The sequence below is a fragment of the Amblyraja radiata genome, chromosome 14, assembly GCF_010909765.2.
Source record: "Amblyraja radiata isolate CabotCenter1 chromosome 14, sAmbRad1.1.pri, whole genome shotgun sequence".
Taxonomy (NCBI): domain Eukaryota; kingdom Metazoa; phylum Chordata; class Chondrichthyes; order Rajiformes; family Rajidae; genus Amblyraja; species Amblyraja radiata.
Window position 1 is genome coordinate 33,323,645 of NC_045969.1, and position 22,551 is coordinate 33,346,195.

The window sequence follows — 22,551 nt, forward strand, 5'->3', positions numbered from 1 at the left end:
GCACTCCCTTATTTCTCTCTTCTGTTTTCCCACTATTTCCAGTGAATACATCCTATTTTCTACTCAAATTTGCTCCTGAGGAAATGGGGGAGTTGGTGTCAGTTATGTTATAGGGAGAGCACGATTAGAGGAAGAAAGAATGGATGTGATGAGGACATTGAAACACAATTAGAAACAAAGGTTAGATGAAAAGAGAAGTTACTTGAGGGCCATTCTTGAAACAATGAAAAATCTCGGATGCAACTGCTTAATTGGCATACAGGTTCAGTTAAATGCACAAAAACTAATTATAGATATACATTAAAGAATGAAGAATGTGCAAAAAAAAAAAGACAAAAACAATTATAAAATGAGACAAGTCCATGGTCGAGGATTAGGATTGTGCAGGAACCTGATAGTTGTTGGAAAGTCGCTGGTCCTGAATCCTGGCGGTGTGGGACTTCAGGTTTCTGCCCTCCTGCTGGATGGTAGCAGTGAGAAGAGGGCATGGGCCAGATGGTGAGGATCCTTGATGATCAATGCTGCCTCAAGGTGGCACCTCATAGTTGTTTTCAATGGAAAGGAGCGCTGTGCCCTTGATGAACCTGCTTTACAGAGCAAGCTGTGTTTACTTCTCAAGTTCAAGTGAGTTTATTGTCATGTGTCCCTGATAGGACAATGAAATTCTTGCTTTGCTTTCTGGACATCGCACTGCAGAAAAAATGTCAAGGATTGAAATGGATGCAGAGAAGATTGACAAGAATATCACCAGGTTTATAGAGCTTCAGAAATGTGACAAAAATAGAAAAGTTTGGTTTTCCCCTAAAATCAGAGAAGGTATTTACAAGATATAATAGTATTATTATTCAAAGTCATTGAGGATTTTTTGTAGATTATATAATATGAAACTGTTTCTAACCTCATTAGTGATTTTCAAAAATTTAGATAATGAAGCCAAGATGTTGAGTTTGCTTTCCTTTAATGAAACAAATTGTTATAATGTGGAATACACTACCTGGGGGTGACAGAAGCACATTTGTTAATGTTCAAAGGATAATGGGATGATTAGTTAAGGGAAAAAAGTTAGCACTGTTGTAGAAAAGAGCCAACAAACTATCTGATTAATTCTTTCAAGAGCTGTGATAGACACACAGAGCAAATGGCAGCCTCTTCTGCTGTATAAAATTATAGAATATTTGACACAGGAGGAGGCCATTCAACCCAGTTTATCTCTGGCAGTCAAAAGGAGTTTAACTTAACTTAGAGATATAGCGTGGAAACCGGCCCTTCGGCCCACCGTCCCACCGAGTACATGCCAACCAGTGAACACCCGTTCACTAGTTCTATCTTACACACTGGGCACAGTTTGCAGGTCAGTTAACCTACAAACCTGCACCCTTTTGGAGTGTGGGAGGAAACCAGAAAACCTGGAGAAAATCCACACGGTCACAGGGAGAGTGTACAAACTCCTTATAGACAGCACCGATAGTCAGGATCGAATCTGAGTCTCTGCGCAGCAACTCTACCACTTTGCCACCATTTGTGTAACCAATATGATCTCACCTTATAGTATTACATTCATATCTTCAGGTCACTGCTCAAGTACACATCGTGCATTTTAAATATAGTAAGGATTCTGCCTCTAATTTAATCCACAAATAATATACATTGGGCAAATGTTATTAACAGCTATCCAGCATTGTCGATTTAGTAATATATTTTGCAAGCGCATGTAAGGGAAAAAAAGCTCCATCTTGAAAGGTAAAATTCTGGACATAAAAGACATAAGGGTGATTATAAACTCAGGTAAGATTTAAACCTTAATTGAACAGCATTCTATGTTTCTGCATTTTTGAGCAGGCTATACTCCAGAAATCCTAAATTCTGAAAGGTGCAGTGTGAATGTCATGGACTGGATTTGATTTTGAAGATATTTGCATTCAGCCACTTTGGTATGTCGACCAGGTGTAATTCACACCAGTTGTCTTAGAGGTACTCGAAATTACAATGGAAGTCACAAACTTGGTGACACATTCCAGCTGGTGAACCTGTCATTTCTGCAGCTCGTCTCTACATGTGGTTAATAGCAGAACATCAACTTGCAGTTATCTTGGATATTGTGCTCATGGATCCTTTGCCAGGTTAGGTTAGACTAGTGCCAAAAGAGGTCATCTTTCTGGTACTCTTGCAAACAGGTCTGTGCCAAACTTTTTTTTTTACACAGGTGGAAATCATGAGGGAATTTTGACCTTTGGGCAGTTCAGGCTTGTACTTTGGAGAGGACACACTAATCTCACAATGCAATATTGGCACAGTATGAAGACATTCAACATGGAGTTGACCGCCAAACTACGATTGTTATTCTGCAGGAACATTGCCAAATCAATGGCGGAGCTCATCCAATTCAGGATCATGATGAGCTTCCTATCCAGTTTTTTTTAAACTTCAATTGGTTCAAGCCGATTTATATTTAATTGTGTTGTGTTGCACATGTTAGTGAATGCACATAGCTTTGCTAGAATTATAAAATGTAACTGTATTAATCTAATTATGCTTTAAAAACAGTCATAAAGATTCATCAACGACCCTCTTGTCTTTCCTACATGAGATAGGCAGCCAGTTTCTGATATAACTTCCTGGTGTATAGTGATTTTCTTTGTTCTTGAGTCTGTGTCTCTTTGAAGTAATTCAGTTTGTTTGATCAGTTCTAAATGAAAGCTGTACATGAGGTGCTTGAATTATATATGTGCGCTTCCTGTGTTGCTTATGGGAGCACTTAGAATTTATAGATTTACTTTATTTGTGACAGCCAGAACACTGCAATTTCTAAATATTCCTAAACAACATGTCCCATCATTTAGATATGATGATGGATTAATAATTAGTGATATTTTCCTTTTCTCAGATTTAAAGAGGGAAGCAAGTATCTGCCACATGCTGAAACATCCACACATTGTAGAACTATTGGAAACGTACAGCTCAGATGGAATGCTCTATATGGTCTTCGAATTGTAAGTTTCATTTGCATTTTAGTTTTTGTATGTTGTAAAGACATCTGTGTGCTGGACTCAGGATGGGTCATCCGAGCTACAACATCCAGGAATTTATAGCTGCTAACATTCTCCACTGCTGACCCACCAATGAAAACTGGTACGCGTTTTCCCAACTTCCTCTTTAACTAACATTAATCACTATTGAGGCACTTCATTACGGGGGATGTAAATTCTATTGCATGATAGCAATTAGGACAAGTCACCATGCTCTTGGGCCTAGTATGATAGATGCGCTTTTGAAGCAGGTGGGAATATAGGACCATAGAAGCAAGAGGGGAAGATTTCCTTGAATACTCCAACCATTTTGGTTTATACAGATCTTTAGTACTCTGCCAGATACACCTTCTGAGTTGGATGCTTGTGTGGATTCTCCATCCTGAAGAATGCTCTGCGTCAGTGTCAGAGACTAAGATCACAGGTTGTCAGGCTGTGGGAGCTCGTGTAGGTATGTCATTGTTTTTTTTTCCAAAGAGTGCACAAAAGACATTGTGAATCCAAACGTGATGCATTGTTGCCACTTACTGAAAGCTGTTCGCATTGTAGGAAATGGATGCATGCAAGCCCTGTCACATCATTGAGTGCCCATCTGTGACTCCAGCTGAGTCCAGGGCAGTCTTTGCACGCTCACAATGGCCTTCAGGGGGTTGTATTTGGACTTGTGTAACCTTGGCTTGCCCCAGATCCATCCCTCAGCAGATAATAAGTCTCCTGGTTCATCTTGGGTTTCTGGTTGTGAAAGACTCAGAATGGGTTTTGAAGGCACATTTCTTTATGAAGTTGGTGGTGACTGTGGCATATTCATTCGGATCTGCTGACAAATGTTTGAACATGGCCCTGTCCACCTATTTGGATCTGTTCACCTGTCTCTACAATCGTCTCTTCGTGGTCCTCTTTGCCGATGTTGCACACAGAAAGATGAAGCAGAGCCAGATGGTCAGATTTTCTAAAGTGTGGGACGGAGATGGAGCGGTAGGCATTCCTGATGGTCATATAGCAGTGGACAAGTCTGTTGGGTCCTCTGGTGTTGAAGGGTGATTTGTTGATGGTAGTTCAGCAAATAAATCTCCAGCAAAGATGATGAAGGTTCTGGAGTGTGCCATTTTGTGTTTATTAATCGCAGCGATCAATTTGTTGAACAAGTTTGATATTTGCCTGAGGCGAGATGCAATCTGCACTCAGGATGATAGCAGAGAGCTCTCGGTAGGTTGAATGGTCGGCATTTAAGCACCAGACATTCTAGGTTATGGCAGTAGGGATGGGATAAGACTGCCACATCTGAGTACCATGATGAGCTCATCATGAAGCAGACACCTTAACCTCTTCATTTTCCTAATGTAGCCAAATAATCCATGCAGTGGACAGCAAAACCTTTTGGGTTGGTGTGATATGTCTGAGTTGAGGTGAGCCATGACTCTGAAAATGTGCAGAGCAGCCCTTCATGCCACTCTGACACGAGAGTTTTGTTCTTGGGTCTTTCACCTTGTTCTACAATGAGCCTCACTAATGCTTTCAGATGCCATGCTTGTATGTCTGGGGGCCGGAGGGGGGTGGTCAGGTCGCTGATACCATCGGGCAACTAAGTTCACCAATGCATTTAAATTTAAATGGATTAAATGCCAAATCACTACTGCAGTAATTATTTTTGTTATTTATTATTTTTGGAGCAGAGGGGAAATAGCTAGTAGGATCAGGTGAGGGCAAGAGTTAGCAAATGATAAGTGGATTCATGTGTGGAGGTGTAATTGGGGGTGAATCAGGTAAGTGTGGAGGCAGTTACCAAAGCTAGAGGTGATGAGTGAAGAAGCCAAAATGGTGGAATATGATGAAAGGAACAAGGGAAGTGTAGTGCAGAACGGAGGGATGGTGGGTAGAAGTGAATAGAGTTGGGGGGAGAAATGTGTTGAAGAAAAATATGGGGGGGGTGGGAAGAACTGGGTGACAGAGGTGGAGTAATTGAAAGAAAAGTGTGTGTAGCAGGGGTAAACCAGGAAGATTAAAAAGAGGCACTGCTATGCTACCTTTTACTCTCACAAAGGTTTACTGTGAACTATTGTTTTTTTCTTAAATAAATAAATTATAGGCTTTACAAACTAATGTTTTCTGGAGCACAACCAAAATTGTCAAAACTCACAGACCATTCATTATCTTGCAATGGTTATTAAGAATTGGTTGTTTTAGTGTTTTTTTAATGTTTTTGACAAAGGAAGCAGCATAAGTAGCTGAACATAACACTATGAAATGTACCATGTGTTACGTTCGTATGCAGAATAATTGCACACAATCAGACAACATATTCCTCTCAATCTACAGCATGGTGTGACAAACTGAAGCTAGCTTCCACATGTGCAAAGAATTAAGATTTGATAGTTTCAAACATACTATTAAATTTGTGTTTCTTTAATTTTAGTATGGATGGTGCAGACCTCTGCTTTGAAATTGTGAAAAGAGCAGATGCAGGTTTTGTTTACAGTGAAGCTGTTGCCAGGTATGTACCTTAGCATTAAAAATACCTCATTGTTAAATCTTATTGTATGGGCAGGCACTAGTTTTGAATTAATTCATTGTCACTAAAATATATTGCTGCAGTAATGTGCAGTAAGAGATTCTAGGTTGTATTTCTTATTTACAAAATAGGGTCTTTCTCTGCCACAGCAAATACCAAAATTGTTCATGTGAATTCAAATAATATAGTTCAGGATTTGTTGCACATTGTGCAAGATGAATTCTTCGCAAATTAATACACAGTTACTTCCATAATGTTTGGGACAAAGACCCATCATTTATTTATTTGCCTCTGTATCCACAATTTCAGATTTGTAATAGAAAGAAATCACGTGCACATTGTCAGATTTTATTAAAGGGTATTTATATACATTTTGGTTTCACCATGTAGAAATTATATGCACACACACATATATATTTTATTTTTATATATATATTATATGGGACACACTGCTCAGGTGTGTTTAAATGCCTCCTTAATGCAGGTATAAGCACTTAGTCTTTCGTCCAGTCTTTCCATCACCTGTGGAAACTTTTACTGCTGTTTATCAACATGAGGACCAAAGTTGTGCCAATGAAAGTCAAAGAAGCCATTATGAGACTGAGAAACAAGAATAAAAGTGTTGGAGACATCAGCCAAACCTTAGGCTTGCCAAAATCAACTGTTTGGAACATCATTAAGAAGAAAGAGAGCACTGGTGAGCTTACTAATCACAAAGTGAAGACCTCCACATATGATGACAGAAGAATTATCTCTATAATTAAGAAAAATCCCCAAACACCTGTCCGACAGATCAGAAACACTCTTTAGGTGTGGATTTGTCACAGACCACTGTCCGCAGAACTTCATGAACAGAAATACAGAAGTTACACTGCAAGATACAAACCACTGGTTAGCCACAAAATAGGATGGCCAGGTTAGTTTGCCAAGAAGTACTTAAAAGAGCAACCATAGTTATGGAAAAAAAGGTCTTGTGGACAGATGAGACGAAGATTCACTTATATCAGAGTGATGGGAAGCATGGGCATAAATCCTGCGGGGGGGGATGGTGTTGAGGGGGGGGGGGCTGTCGCCGTCATCCCCATCCCCATATTCCCCCCCCCCCCCCCCATGTTTTGAGTGGTGTAGGACAATCCCCCCCCCCCCCCCCCCATGTTTTGTGACATTGGCGCTACGGCCAGTCCCAGGTCGGCGTGTCTGCTGCAGGACTGGTTGTAGCGCCCAGGTCATCACGCTTGCCCCAGGTCTGGCTGTAGTGCCCAGGTCGCCTCCGTGCCCTGGGACTGGCTGCACCTCCCAGGTCGGCTAGCTTGCCCCATGTCTGGCTGTAGCGCCCAGGTCGCCTGCGTGCCCTGGAACTGACTGCAGTTCCCAGGTCGCGAAAACACATTTTTTTTAATATACGCCTGCGGGCCGGATCATTTTGGGTTACAGACCGGATCCAGCCCGTGGGCCGTAGGTTGCCGACCCCGGTCCTAGATGTCTGGCCTCCCCCCATGGTTTAAAAGCAATTTCCACCCATGAGCAAAGTATGGAGGAGAGAAGGAACTGCCCAAGATCCAAAGCATACCACCTCATCTGTGAAACGCGGTGGTGGGGGTGTTTTGGCCTGGGCATGTATGGCTGCTGAAGGTACTGGCTCATTTATCTTCATTGATGATACATCTGCCGATGGTAGTAGTAGGTATGTTGCAAAGCCTACCTGAAGCGTCCTTGAAAATCTTCCGTTGCGGGTGTGCGCGATTTTGGCGCCGTTTAGAGGGGGCGGGTTTAAAACGCGATTTTCTCTAAGCTGTTCCAATCGAAAATGTTCAGCCTAGTTAATTATTAACGAAAAATCGCTGGAAGACCCCGTCGCAAAAGCTATTATTAGGTTTAAAGGCCTTGAATAATAGTTATAGTAGTTTAAAAATCAATCTCTAAACCCGCGACCGTCAGCAACCGCAGAGTCTCATAAAGAAAATAGCAGAAGGTAGGTTGTATATTTTTACATTCAAAAGGGCTTCTAAAGATCCTTTTATACAAAATTTAATATTGCGAGTAGCTCAATTTGGGCCCATTATATCGCGCAGTATTTTTCTCGGCATTTGAGGCACAAATCTACCGCAATGTGAACGTTCTAAACCAGCGCGTTCCACGGGGACCCACTGGAAAGCTGATTTAAATGGGCATTTATTTACAGCAATTGAACACTGAATTCCTTCCATTTGGCCTATAAATTAATGTAAATGAGATTTAAAAATCATGTTTTATTGTGAATTATTTGTGAATATTATTTGGACATTTAGGCTATTTAAAAATGTTAATCATTTATTAAGAAATGGATAGGTGTTTAGATCTAGTCATTGAAGTCTGAAATTAGCTACAATTAGGTAACTAACTAATTATATGCTTTAATTTCAGGTCATCCAAGTAAGATTATTTTATATTTGTTTCAGAATGCTTCAATCTATGATAACTGAAAATTTCATTCAGTTCTCTTAATTTTTAAGAAAGTAATGGGCTTTTGACTGTTCACGATCACAGCTTTTTTGTTATGTCCATAGAAAGTCAATAGGGAACAAGATGCTCATTTCCCAGTATGAAAATGGCCATAACTTTTTAAATACTTGAGATATGAAAGTGAATTAGGTGTCAAATTAAACTTATTTTTATGCTTTATCTGATGGGATAAGTTACAGACTTGATTTTTAAAATCTCAAAATTTTGTAACATTGCTAGTAGTAGCATAATGAATTCTGAAGTGTATAGACACATCCTATCTGCTCGAGTTCAAACAAATGCCTCAAAACTCATTGGTCGGCGGTTCATTCGACAGCTAGATGATTATCCCAAACATACTGCTAAAGCAACAAAGGAGTTTTTCAAAGCTAGAAAATGGTCAATTCTTGATTGGCCAAGTCAATCACCCGATCTGAACCCAATTGAGAATGCCTGTTATATGCTGAAGAGAAAACTGAAGATGACTAGCCCCCAAAACAAACATAAGCTAAAGATGGCTGCAAGAAAGGCCTGGCAGAGCATCACCAGAGAAGACACCCAGCAACTGGTGATGTCCATGAAACGCAGACTTCAAGCAGTCATTGCATGCAAAGGTTATGCAACAAAATACTAAACATGACTACTTTCATTTACATGACATTACTGTATCCCAAACATTATGGTGCCCTGAAATGGGGGGACTATGTATAAACAATGCTGTAATTTCTACATGGTGAAACCAAAATGTATAAAAATGGCCTTTATTAAAATCTGACAATGTGCTCTTTAACCACATGTGATTTTTTTCTATAAAAAATCTCAAATTGTGGAGTACAGAAGCATATGAATAAATGATGGGTCTTGTACCAAACATTATGGAGGGCACTGTATCAATCCCAGGAGGTATCCCTTTGAGTGAACAGGGCTCTAAATTAATGGTTGCCCGGGTGCCAATGGCCACCTAAAGTCCCACCGGGCAACCTTAAAGCCATGCCATTTTGCCCGGCTTGACAAGCACCCGGAACACCCATCGTTCAACTCTGAGCAGGCCCCCCTGTCTATCTCTCTCTCTCTCTCTCTCTCTCTCTGTCACTCTCCGTCTCCACCCGCCATCCGTGACCGGGCCGCCGGTTCTCCGCTCTCCGCCCGCTCCTCATCCGCAGGCACGGCTGGCCGCCTTGAACATGCACACTGCCATGGGTTGCACATCCTCCCCCTGCACATGCGCACAACCATGGCCAGCACATCATCGGCCGCCGTGCACATGAGCACTGCCACAGCAACTGGTCGGCGCTGGGCACTTTCTCCCTCCATTTGAATTGTGGGAGATCTGGCCGCCGCCTCGCCGCGACCGCTGAAAACCAACGCAGAATCACTCCTTGGAGCTGGAGTAACTCCCTGGAGTAACTCTTGCTTCCTGGTTTCCTGGTTCTCCAAAAATATTCCAAATGGAATTTAAACTGGTGTTGGCTTACAGGTACAGCAGGCAGTGAAGAAAGCTAATGGAATGTTGGCCTTCATAACAAGAGAATTTCAGTATAGAGCTCTGGTGAGACCACATCTGGTGTATTCTGTACAGTTTTGGTCTCCTAATTTGAGGAAGGACATCCTTGTGATTGAGGTAGTGCAGTGTGGGTTCACAAGATTGATCCCTGGGATGGCGCGACTGTCATATGAGGAAAGATTGAAAAGACTCGGCTTGTATTCACTGGAGTTTAGAAGGATGAGGGGGTATCTTATAGAAACATATAAAATTATAAAAGGACTGGACAAGCTAGATGCAGGAAAAATGTTCCCAATGTTGGGCGAGTCCAGAACCAGGGGCCACAGTCTTAGAATAAAGGGGAGGTCATTTAAGACTGAGGTGAGAAAAAAAATTTTCACCCAGAGAGTTGTGAATTTATGGAAGTCCTTGCCACAGAGGGCAGTGGAAGTCAAGTCACACGATGGATTTAAGGGAGAGTTAGATAGAGCTCTAGGGGCTAGTGGAGTCAAGGGATATGGGGAGAAGGCAGGCACGGGTTATTGATAGGGGACGATCAGCCATGATCACAATGAATGGCAGTGCTGGCTCGAAGGGCCGAATGGCCTCCTGCACCTATTTTCTATGTTTCTGTAGTGTTTTTAGTTTAATTTAAATATACAGCATGGAAACGTGCCCTTCGGCACACCGCGTCCACGCCGACCACCGATCACCCGTACACTAGTTCTATCCCACACATCAGCAACGTGAGTCAAGAGTGTTTTATTCTCTCACGTCCCAGTTAGAACAATGAAATCCTTACTTGCAGCAGTACAACAGAATATGTAAACATAGTACTTGTAAACAATGTTATGAACGAGAAAACAAAGTGTACATTTATATATGTGTATATGTATATGTGTGTATATATGATATATAAAATATATTATACATACACACACACACACACACACAATTATATATGTGTTTGTGTATAATATACCCACACACACACAATTTCACTCCTGGGATTAATAAAGTTCTATCGTAGAGTATCGTGTGTGTAGGAAGGAACTGCAGATGCTGCTTTAAAGTGAAGATAGATACAAAAAGCTGGAGTAACTCAACGGGTGAGACAATCTCTGGACAAAAGGAAAATATTATGTTTTGGGTTGGGCCTGAAAAAAGTTCCTGCACACCTTTGGAATGTGTAAGAAAACGAGAGCACCCGGAGATCAAAGGGAAAAGGAGCAAACTCCATACCAACAGACTCATATTCAGGATTAATTCCGGGTCTCAGGCACTTTTAGGCAGCAACTTTATGGCCAATGTACTGCCCCATAGTCTTGAACTGAATTAAAACTTACAGTAGCTGTAAAGGGGACATAGCGTCACTTGGAGATTCAAGACTGAAAATGGATAGTTTCTTTTTTTTACTAACCAAAGTATTCAACGTATAATTTTTTGTGTATTGGAAAACAAAATATAGTGGCACAGCTGGTGGAGTTGCTGCCTCACACGCCAGAGATCTGTCCTTGGGCACTGTCTGTGTTGAATTTGCACATTCACCCTGCAAGCATGTGGGTTTCCTCCCACATCCCAAACACGCATTGGCTTTGTTGGTTAACTTGTCTCTGTAAAATTGCCCCTAATGTGTAGAGAGTGGGTGAGGAAAGTTTGATAACAGATCTTGTGTGAATGGGTAGACATAAATGCTGGAGAAACTCAGCGGGTGAGGCAGCATCTATGGAGCGAAGGAAATAGGCGCCGTTTTGGGTCAAGACCCTTCTTCCGACTGATATGAGGGTGGGGGGGGGGGCGGGAAGAAGCAAGGAAGAGGCGGAGACAGTGGGCTGAGGGAGAGCTGGGAAGGGGAGGAGAATGCAGGGACTACCTGAAATTGGATAAATCAATGTTCATACTGCTGGGGTGTAAACTACCCAAGTGAAATATGAGGTGCTGTTCCTCCAATTTACGGTGGGCCTCACTCTGGCCATGGAGGAGGCACAGGCCAGAAAGATCAGATTTGGAATGGGAGGGGGAGTTGAAGTGCTGAGCCACCGGGAGATCAGGTTGGTTATTGCACACTGAGAGGAGGTGTTGGGCGACGGGATCGCCAAGCCTACGCTTCGTCTCACCGATGTAGAGCAGCTGACACCTATATAGATGAGGTTGGTGGAGGTGCAGGTGAACCTCTGCCGCACCTGGAAAGACTGCTTGGGTCCTTGAATGGAATCAAGGGAGGAGGTAAAGCGACATGTGCAGCATTTCCTTTGGTTGCAAGGAAAAGTGCAAGGAGAGGGGGTGGTTCGGGTGAGAGGGGGTGGTTCGGGTGGGAAGGGACAAATTGACCAGGGAGTTATGGAGGGAGCGGTCTCTGCGGAATGCCGACAGGGGAGGAGATGGGAAGATGTGGCCAGTGGTGGGATCCCGTTGGTAGACAAAAAAGCTGGAGAAAATCAGCAGGTGACGCAGCGTCTATGGAGCGGAGGAATAGGCGACGTTTCAGGTCGAGACCCTTCTTCAGACTGATGTCAGGACGTGGGGGGGGGGTGGGAAAAAGAAAGGAAGAGGCGGAGACAGTAGGCTGTGGGAGAGCTGGGAATGGGAGGGGAAGGAGGGAGAAGGACTACTTGAAATTGGAGAAGCCAATGTTCATACCGCTGGGGTTTAAACTACCCAAGCGAAATATAAGGCACTGTTCCTTCAATTTGCGGTGGGCCTCACTCTGGCCATGGAGGAGGCCCTGGACAGAAAGGTCGGATTCGGAATGGGAGGGGGAGTTGAAATGCTGAGCCACCGGGAGATCAGATTGGTTATTGCGAACTGAATGGAGGTGTTGTTCGAAGCGATCGCCAAGCCTGCACTTGGTCTCACCGAGGTGATCATACGCTGAATAATCCAACCACATTTTTGTTTGGAAGTGGAAAGAAATAATAGAAATTGCATTCATTGCAATGTGTAAAAAGAGTTGAGATACTGTATTATAATTTTGCTGCATGTCATTGTGGTATATATCATGTCTTGATTGGTGAATATGTTTAGTTTCTAACTTTATTTGAAGCAGAAATAATATGTGAATGCTTCATTGACCATAATTCCGACTGGTAGCTACGCACTTAGTCCGAGCACATTATCGCACACGTCATGCAAGCCGTCTTAAATGACCACCTAAACTGTCATTTGGCAACCTAAAAAGCTGCCTAGGTTGCCCGGCTGGAAAGAGAGAAAAAAAGTTAAGTGAGAGCCCTGGTGAAGCAAGGATGTGAGAGGCCACAGAAGCAGTTAGGTAAATTGATTAAAATGAGAGGAGATCTGTGATTGAGATTTAACAAATCTCTTATTAGTTACTTCACAATCATCTATAAACTTGAATTATTTTGCCGCTTTTGACAACATATTTGCTAGTGATGCTGTTGATCCTAAAACAGTTCCAAAATATTTATGGTACAAACAAATCATGAGTCATGAATTTCTCCAGCTTTTTTGTCTACCTGTGATTCATTGACTGCTGCCTAAGACTCGGATTTAGAAACATAAGCTGCAAGTACTTATGGGATAAAATAACAAATGCCATGGTTGATCCAATAGTTGGAATGTGTTTAAAAGGAGATGTAAGTAATTGTAGATGCTAATTTTAAAAAGAAAAAGAGACAAAGTGCTTGAGTAATTTTGTGGGTCAGGCAGAATCTCTGGCGAACATGGATAGGTGGCATTTCGGGGTTGGACCCTACCTAGATAGTTGGAATGTGTTACTGTTTTTTTTTGTGACAGTAACTTTTTTAAGTGTCTTAACTTCATGAGCTTGAAGCTAAACTTTCAACTGGTCTGGAATTGGAAATATTTCTGGTTTCTTTGGAATAAAGCCCTCCCACTTTGTGACATCTGTCATTGAAAGACAGTTTTAGATTTAAACGAAGTATGGTGCAAGATCCAGAATTTTGTAAAAGGAAGCTAAGAGCACCACAGCAAGGTGTTTGAAAATCCTCTACAGGATTAGGGGTTCAGCCAAAACTGGAGTATATTGCCTTTTGTAGAAAATATGTAAATATATTGAAGAGAATGCCATAGCAGAATATTTCAGGAATGAGGGACTTTAACTTTGTGAATAGATTAGATGTAGGAAAGAAATCTGATCCAGGTGTGTCTAATGATGAAGAGCACAGATGTAGTAATTTGAGATAAACTGTTCCATTGATGGAGGGGTTAAGAACTAGGGGGTATAGAGTGGAGGTGATTGCAATGAAGGCACTCCCAAGATAATTGGTAAAGACAGATAACATTGCTTTGTACAACAAGGAGCTTCACTGGTATCTGAAGTGAGGAAAATCGCAGGATTGCATGGAGAGGATGGGGACTGGGCCAACTAGCTGGAGCTGGATATGGGTTTGAAAGAGTAAATCAGCTACTTCCGTATTGTGACCATTTTTTGTGATTTTCTTTTTGGCTGTTATATTAAGCTTCTATATTGCAATTCATTTTTAGTTCTGATTTTGGTTGTGGCTTCATAAGTGCCAGCTTGCCTGCCTAAGTGAAATTTTCAATCAAATTTAAATTTCTGAAGATGTTGAATCTTAAGATCTCTGACTTTTGAAATAGTGACAGTATGATTCTAATTTATGTAATTATTTCTGCATTTGTATCTGTTCTGAAGAGCAAGCCATTATGCTGTACATAATTCTTGTATTTGTATTTAGTGATCAAGTGTAATCACTTGGAAAATCTCCTTAAACCTTTTTCCCGGCTTCATGATTGTTACTAAATATGTCAGCACTTCTTACTTGGCCCACTGAATGAATTGGCCACTCCATGAATTTTATTTTCACCGATAAACTAGCAAAGCACTTAAACTCCCAATGAATATATTCTCATGAATCAACCTAATAATTGCCCATTTTATCTGCTCTTCTGAAAGCGAACGCATTAGTATATTTATTTTAATGGTAGTTTGGCTCAGTGATACCACTTCTACTCTCGCACCCATTCTTGGTTGGAGCCGTGAGGGGACTCGTGCATTATGGAGATTCCAGCCTTTTGAATGAAATTATAGTAGGAATCTCTGCCTCTGCTTCTGTCCTGCGAGATGTAAAAGTTTATAGTGCAATGAATTCCGCTCTTTATTTTGAATCGTCTGTAAAATTGAATTGAAGTAAACAGAAACATCAGCTCTTCAAATGGAAAATGCTGGAAATACACAGCAGGTCAGGTCTCATCTGTAGGAAGAGAAACACAGCTAATATTTTGGGGTCAACGACCCTTTGTCAAATTTGTTTAAATTATGGAATTTCATTTATTGGATCACTCAACATTCAAGCAAAAATTGTATCGTAGACAATTTTTGAGGTGCTGTGCTTAATATTAGCAAAATATTAAATACGTCATTATCTGACTTGCTGGTGGTGAACCTTGTTATTTCCAAATTAGCTACAGAATAAAAGCAATTTTTATTACGTGCAAGTAATTTCAAAGAAAAAAATTCTACCCCTTCTGTCTTGATTTCAATCTTCTCATGAGAACTTTGATCAATGGGATATAAATATTATTCACTTCTGTATAGAGTAGCTAAGTATTAGTCATAGAGTGATACAGTGTGGAAACGGGCCCTTCGGCCCAACTTGCCCACACCGGCCAACATGTCCCAGCTGCACTAGTCCCACCGCTTGGTCCCTCCAAACTTGTCCTATCCATGTATCTGTCTAACATTTGTCCAACTAGCGGCCTATTTGGATGGCAGTAACAGGATTGGTCTGAGTTAGCATGGATTTACGACGGGGAAATCATGCTTAACTAATCTTCTGGAATTTTTTGAAGATGTAACTAGGAGAGCCAGTGGATGTAGTATACCTGGACTTTCAGAAATAATTTGATAAGATCCCACATAGGAGATTAGTGGGCAAAATTAGAGCACATGGTATTGGTGGTAGGTACTGACATGGATAGAAAATTGGTTGGCAGACAGGAAACAAAGAGTAGGATTAACGGGTCCCTTTCAGGATGGCAGGCAGTGAATAGAGGGGTACCGCAAGGCTCTGTGCTTGGACCGCAGCTATTTACATTATACATTAATGATTTAGATAAAGGTATTAAAAGTAACATTCGCAAATTTGCAGATGACACAAAGCTGGGTGGCAGTGTGAACTAAAGAGCAGAATTCATTACAATATAAACTAAAAAAAGGAGGATGCTGGGTGACTTGGGCAGGTTGGGTGAGTGGGCAGATGCATGGCAGATGTGGATAAATGTGAGACCACTTTGGTGGCAAAAGCAGGAACGCAGATTATTATCTGAGTGGAGTCAAGTTGGGTAAAGGAGAAGTACAACGAGAAGTGGGGGGTCCTTGTTCATCAGTCACTGAAAGTAAGCATGCAGGTACAGCAGGCAGTGAAGAAAGCGAATGACATGTTGGCCTTCATAGCAAGAGGAGTTGAGTATAGGAGCAAAGAGGTCCTTCTGCAGTTGTACAGGGCCGTAGCGAGACCACACCTGGAGTATTGTGTGCAGTTTTGGTCTCCAAATTTGAGGAAGGACATTCTTGCTGTTGAGGGAGTGCAGTGTAGGTTCACGAGGTTAATTTCCGGGTTGGCGGGACTGTCATATGTTGATAGAATGGAGCGGCTGGGCTTGTATACTCTGGAATTTAGAAGGATGAGAGGGGATCTTATTGAAAAATATAAGTTATTAAAGATTTGGACACGCTAGAGGCAGGAAACATGTTCCCGGTGTTGGGGAGTCCAGAACCAGGGGCCACAGTTTAAGAATAAGGGGTAAGCCGTTTAGAACGGAGATGAGGAAAAACTTTTTCACGCAGAGGGTTGTGAATCTGTGGATTTTCTCTGCCTCAGAAGGCAGTAGAGGCCAATTCTCTGGATGCTTTCAAGAGAGAGTTAGATAGAGCTCTTAAAGATAACGGAGTCAGGGGATATGGGGAGAAGGCAGGAACGGCGTCCTGATTGTGGATGATCAGCCATGATCACAGTGAATGGCGGTGCTGGCTCGAAGGGCTGAATGGCCTACTCTTGCACCTATTGTCTATTGTCCCAGCCTCTGACAGCTTGTTCCATACACCCACCACTCTTTGTGTGAAAAAGCTACCCCTCAGATTCCTATTAAATCTTTTCCCCTTCACCTTGAACCCATGTCCTCTGGTCCTCGACAAATTCTCCAAATATTATGCAAGGCTATTCGCCACATCTATAATCAGAAAATTTTCCCTTTACCCCCTACAACATTTTCATTTCATGTTGCAACATTTTTTCTTCACAACATGTGTTGCTTGTTTCCTACAGTTTCTTTCCTTAAATCTTTCTTATTGAATATTAGTATGAAATGCAGTCCCTAAATTCTTCAAAATTTATGGTTGGTATATCTTTTCCTTGTCCTAATTATTTCTCGTTATCTTAATTCATCCTATCTTAAAGATCCAAACAGCCTTAAATATAAAGCATAGCTAGGTTATTGAAGAAAATTAGCAGCTTTCTGAACTAGAGCAAAAGAGGATTGTTCTGATGGTGTGCGTGTTTCTACTGGAAAATTGGTCAAATAAAGAATAACATCCATGTTTAATTTTATTGTCCACTTCTGGTTATTATGTAATTTCAGTTGCATTAGACAGTCTTCCCCACACCACCGCATGAAAATTTACTCAAATACTTAGTACAAAGCAAACCACTAGAGGAACTCAGTGGGTTGTCAAGCATCTGTGGGGACGGGGAAGGAATTGTTGATATTTTGGGTTGTGACACTTCATCGGGACAAGTCCTTCCATTAGAATTTTCTTCTAGTTTCCAGCATCTGCAGTCTCTTGTGTCTTTTACTTCATCAGTATCTTAGCCTGACTAACCTTACCTTCATCTGCTGGCAAAATTTTCCTGTTACTATTATGTTAACAAAAAGCTTTTTGATTTTCCTTTATACTGCAATAACTTACTCTTTTTGTTCCTTGGGCACAGTAAACTTTATATTTTGGGTTTATAATGTGCCCCGTGAATGCTAATTATCTTTTGTTTGCAAATTTGACCAAACCTTTGGTTCTCCATTGTTCTTCAAACACTCTTTCCATCCTTATCACCCTAGCGTTTTTGCTTCTACTTTCTCACTGTCTCTTCAGCACTTCTGCCACAACCACTCATGCTCCAGACTCCACGTGCTACCTTTGCATTGATGAATCGATAATTTGGCATCCTACTTAAACTATCCTTTTCTTCAAAGACATTGCTTCCTACCAGATGGAAAACTACTACAATGCAACTTGTTTAATTACCAATATACTTTTAACTTTAACTAAAATAACGTTTTTCATGTAAAATATCCTGTTTTTTAACTCAATGATCTCTTGTTAATGTTCTGAATGTGGCAAGTTAGTAGCGGAGAATGTATACAAATTTAGACCGATGTCAGCCTATTTTAAATTTCTAATGATCTATAATAATAATAATAATAAATTTTATTTATGGGCGCCTTTCAAGAGTCTCAAGGACACCTTACAAAAATTTAGCAAGTAGAGGAAAAACATGTAAGCGGAATGAAATAAATAGTAGAGACATGACTAGTACACAAATTAAAGACAGAATTCAATTCAAAACACAATATGAGGCAATTCAAGCACAGATGAAAAGGGAGGGGGACGTGGGGCTAAGGATAGGCAGAGGTGAAGAGATGGGTCTTGAGGCGGGACTGGAAGATGGTGAGGGACACGGAATTGCGGATCAGTTGGGGGAGGGAGTTCCAGAGCCTGGGAGCTGCCCTGGAGAAGGCTCTGTTCCCAAAACTGCGGAGGTTGGACTTGTGGATGGAGAGGAGACCGGCTGATGTGGATCTGAGGGACCGTGAGGGTTGGTAGGGGGAGAGGAAGTCAGTGAGATATGGGGGAGCCAGATGGTGGAGGGCTTTGTAGGTGAGGACCAGGATTTTGTAGGTGATCCGGTGGGAGATGGGAAGCCAGTGAAGTTGTTTGAGGACTGGAGTGATGTGATGCCAGGATTTGGTGTGGGTGATGAGTCGGGCGGCTGCGTTCTGGACCAGTTGGAGTCGGTTGATGTAGATGGAGCTGATGCCAAGGAGAAGTGAGAAGGTATCTTTAAGCTACCCTTGTCAACTTAGAACTAGTAATGTCTGTGAAGAGTAGTTGTTTCACACAGGGTTGGGCTTATCAGAATTGCTATATTCAGAATTAAATACAAATTTCCAAGATGCGTTTTAAGGCCATCTTCACAAATGTTCATTGAGAAGTTCCGTATTGGCCCCTGACACAAACAAGCAGCAAATGTAAGATCTTTGATAATGATCATTCGCCAATAACAGATTGCACTCATATCTTCCTTATAATTAACACCAATATGTGCTTGACTCTAGATCCAATTCCTATTGTTCGCTTTGGCCAAGGGAACAACATGTCATTATTTGATGTGTAATTTATTTTATTATAATTTATATTCCAGGATATTTACATGAGATTAGACATGCCATGCCATAAAAGTTTGAATGCTTTGCTTGCAATTTCTCTTTTTTTTAAATTGTCGTCTAATGCTGCTCATTAAACTTTCTTCCATTTAGCATATTTCTTAATTGTCATTAAAAAAAATCTTACACAGTTAAGAGCAAAATTAGTCCTGTCCATGGATTTCTCATAGGAGTATCTATTGGATTTTTAGATACATTTATTTCATTTGTCCAAGATAAAACAAAGACTTAAAGTGGAACATAAGAGCTATATCCAACGCTCTCTTGAATACATCCAGTGAATTGGCCTCCACTGCCTTCTGTGGCAGAGAATTCCACAGATTCGCAACTATCTGGGTATTTCCTCATCTCAGGCCTAAATGGCCTATCCCTTATTCTTAAACTGTGCCCTGGATCTGGATTCCCCAAACATCGGGAACATTTTTCCTGCATCTAGCCTGTCCAATCGTTTAATCATTTTATATGTTTCTATAAGATCCCTTCTTATCCTTCTTAAATTCCAGTGGATATAAGCCCAGTCGATCCATTCTCTCATCATATGTCAGTCCTGCCATCCTGGGAATTAACCTGATGAACCAATGCTGCACTCCCTCAATAGCAGTAATATCCTTCCTCAAACTAGTAGACCAAATCTGCACACAATACTCGAGGTGTGGTCTCACCAGGACCTCCTTGCTCCTATACTCAAATCCTCTCGCTATTAAGGCCACCATGCCATTTACGTTCTTCACTTTTTGCTGTATCTGCATGCTTAAGGGCCTGCCCCACTTGGGTGTAATTTGCGCATCATTTACATGACATCCTAAAAATTGGTTGGCGCGTTGTGACGCGCGCGTGGTGGCGTATGCAGTGACGCGCGGTAACATGTGGTGCCCCAGGATTTTGGAATGCTCAAAATCCTCGCGCACCACCTGCGTGATGTATCCCTTTGCGCATGCTGACGTACTGATGGCATACGCTGATGTACTGACGGTGTACATGTAGCACGTGGTGACGCATTAACATTGCCTATGCGAATTTATTATGCGTCGCCGTCCCTAACCACGCACCGTCGACCCGTCATTTGCGCGTCAATTGAGCGCTGCACCACGTGACCACCCGGGTATAAAGCCCGCATAGTATTGACAATTTTTTGCTGGGAAAATCCTTGCCACGGAGATCGGACTAAGTACGAACGACATCGCAAATGGCTCCCAGAAAAAGCAGGGCCCTCAAGAGCACATGGCGCGTGACTGTCGTACTGCTAGACGATTTTTGCGCGACACAGTCACTACCGGCCTGTCGTGTAAATGACGTGCAAATGACGCCCAAGTGGGACAGGTTCTTTACTTTCAGTGATTGGTGTACAAGGATACCCAGGTCTCGTTGCACCTCCCCTTTTCCTAATCTGACACCATTCAGATAATAATCTGGTTTCTTGTTCTTGCTACCAATGTGGATAACCTCACATTTATCCACATTATACTTCATCTGCCCACCCACCCAACCTATCCAAGTCGTCCTGCAGCCTCATAGCATCCTCCTCACAGCTCACACTGCCACCCAGCTTTGTGTCATCCACAAACTTGGAGATGTTACATGTAATGTCTTTGTTTAAATCGTTAATACATATTGTAAATAACTGGGGTCCCAGCATTGAATATATCAAGGATTAAAGGACTTGTGTCTCAGCAGGATTTGGAAAAACTTGTCCATGCATTTATCTTCAGCAGGCTCGACTACTGTAACAGTGTCTTTACAGGTCTCCCTAAAAAGTTGATCAGACAGCTGCAGTTAATTCAGAACGCTGCTGCTCGAGTCCTCACTAAGACCAAAAAAGTAGATCACATTACTCCAGTTCTGAGGTCTTTACACTGGCTTCCTGTCTGTCAAAGAATTGATTTCAAAATACTACTGTTGGTTTACAAAGCACTGAATGGTTTAGGGCCAAAATACATTTCTGATCATCTGCTTAGCTACGAACCACCCAGTCCTCTCAGATCGTCTGGGACAGGTCTGCTCTGTGTCCCCAGAGTCAGAACTAAACATGGAGAGGCAGCATTTAGTTTTTATGCACCACATATCTGGAACAAACTCCCAGAAAACTGCAGGTCTGCTGCAACTCTCAGCTCTTTTAAATCTAGACTGAAGACTTTTCTGTTTGCCGCTGCCTTTCAGTAAACAATACAATTTATTAATTACCTATACTGCACTGTAACTTCTATTCCTGGTTTTATTCTATTTTAAATATTTTATTTGATTGCTTTTAATTTTGTAATTATTTTATCTGAATAATCTAATAATCGTTTTACATCTAAATGTCATTTTATATGTGTTTCTTTCCAATGCTTTTAATGTTTTATGTAAAGCACTTTGAATTACCTTGTTGTTGAAAGGTGCTATACAAATAAACTTGCCTTGCCTTGCGACACCTCACCAGTCACTGCCTGCCATTCTGAAAAGGACCCGTTAATTCCTACTCTTTGCTTCCTGTCTGACAACCAGATCTCTATCCATGTCAATACCCTACCCCCAATACCATGTGCTCTAATTTTGCACACTAATCTCTTGTGTGGGGCCTTGTCAAAGGCTTTTTGAAAGTCCAGATGCACCATATCCACTGGCTCGCCCTTATCCATTTCACTTGTTTCATCCTCAAAAAAATCCAGAAAATTAGTCAAATATGATTTGCCCTTCATAAATCCATGGTCCCCTAGTATTTCTGGGCAAAATTCGATAATTTGGGGCAATAATACTTTTGCCACAGAATAATGAAAACAAATGAGGTATAATTTCCTCAACGTGGGGACCAGAAGCTTACAATAGAGATGGAAAGAAAAGCTCTGACAATGTCAGTCTCCAACCATCCTTTAGTTGCACATACCGCTGACTATGAGTAGCATTGAAGAAAGGTATCCTATCAATCTTCTGTCTGGGTATTAGTATGCATAACCTTGCAGATGTATTTAACTAAGCTTAAATAATTGTGCAACTTATTTTTAATTCCACTGCTAACTACTTAAAGATATAATTTACTCTTTTTTATTTGTAGTCACTACATGCGACAAATACTCGAAGCACTACGCTATTGTCATGACAATAATATCATTCATCGAGATGTGAAGGTAAGTTGATTGCCTTGTGGTCCTGTTTTTTTATAGAAAAAAAAGAGTTGAACATTATTCAAGGGAGAAACTTAGTAAAGTTATCTCAACAGCAACACTACTTTTCATAAGGGCTTGTAATTGTCAAATATAAAATGTCTATAGATTGTATTACACAAATAAAAGCTGTGGAAAATGGGGTCCAAGTTATTTCAAGCAGAGGTCGACTTCTCCCTTGTTGCATACTTTGTATATAGGTGTAAAAGGGCTATGGAGATTGCTTTATAAAAGCTACATCAATCTAATCACCTTTGCATTTGTTGGAGTACCTGTTGAGTAGGTTCATGAGATAAAACTAAAAGAAAATGTGTATAACATAGCAAAGAGTAGCGGGAAGCAAGAGGATTGAGAAACTTTCAAAGGACATTATAAGGTAACAAAAAGGGCAATACGGGGTGAAAAGATGAAGTACGAGGGTAAGCTGGCCAAGAATTCCAACAACCAATTTAATCAGTTTTCACTTTCTGATGC

The 22,551-nt window shown here is 41.3% G+C and overlaps 1 protein-coding gene across 9 annotated transcripts in view; it reads left to right on the forward strand.

Moving 5' to 3' along the window:
- The window catches only part of cask (calcium/calmodulin dependent serine protein kinase), a 249,197-nt gene that overhangs the window by 69,038 nt on the left and 157,608 nt on the right, over positions 1 to 22,551 (forward strand). For all 9 annotated transcript variants that reach the window (XM_033033061.1, XM_033033060.1, XM_033033062.1 and 6 more), the window contains exons 3-5: positions 2,885 to 2,990; positions 5,440 to 5,517; positions 21,969 to 22,041. In XM_033033061.1, coding sequence (XP_032888952.1) covers positions 2,885 to 2,990; positions 5,440 to 5,517; positions 21,969 to 22,041 — 257 coding nt within the window. The remainder of the gene's footprint in view (positions 1 to 2,884; positions 2,991 to 5,439; positions 5,518 to 21,968; positions 22,042 to 22,551) is intronic.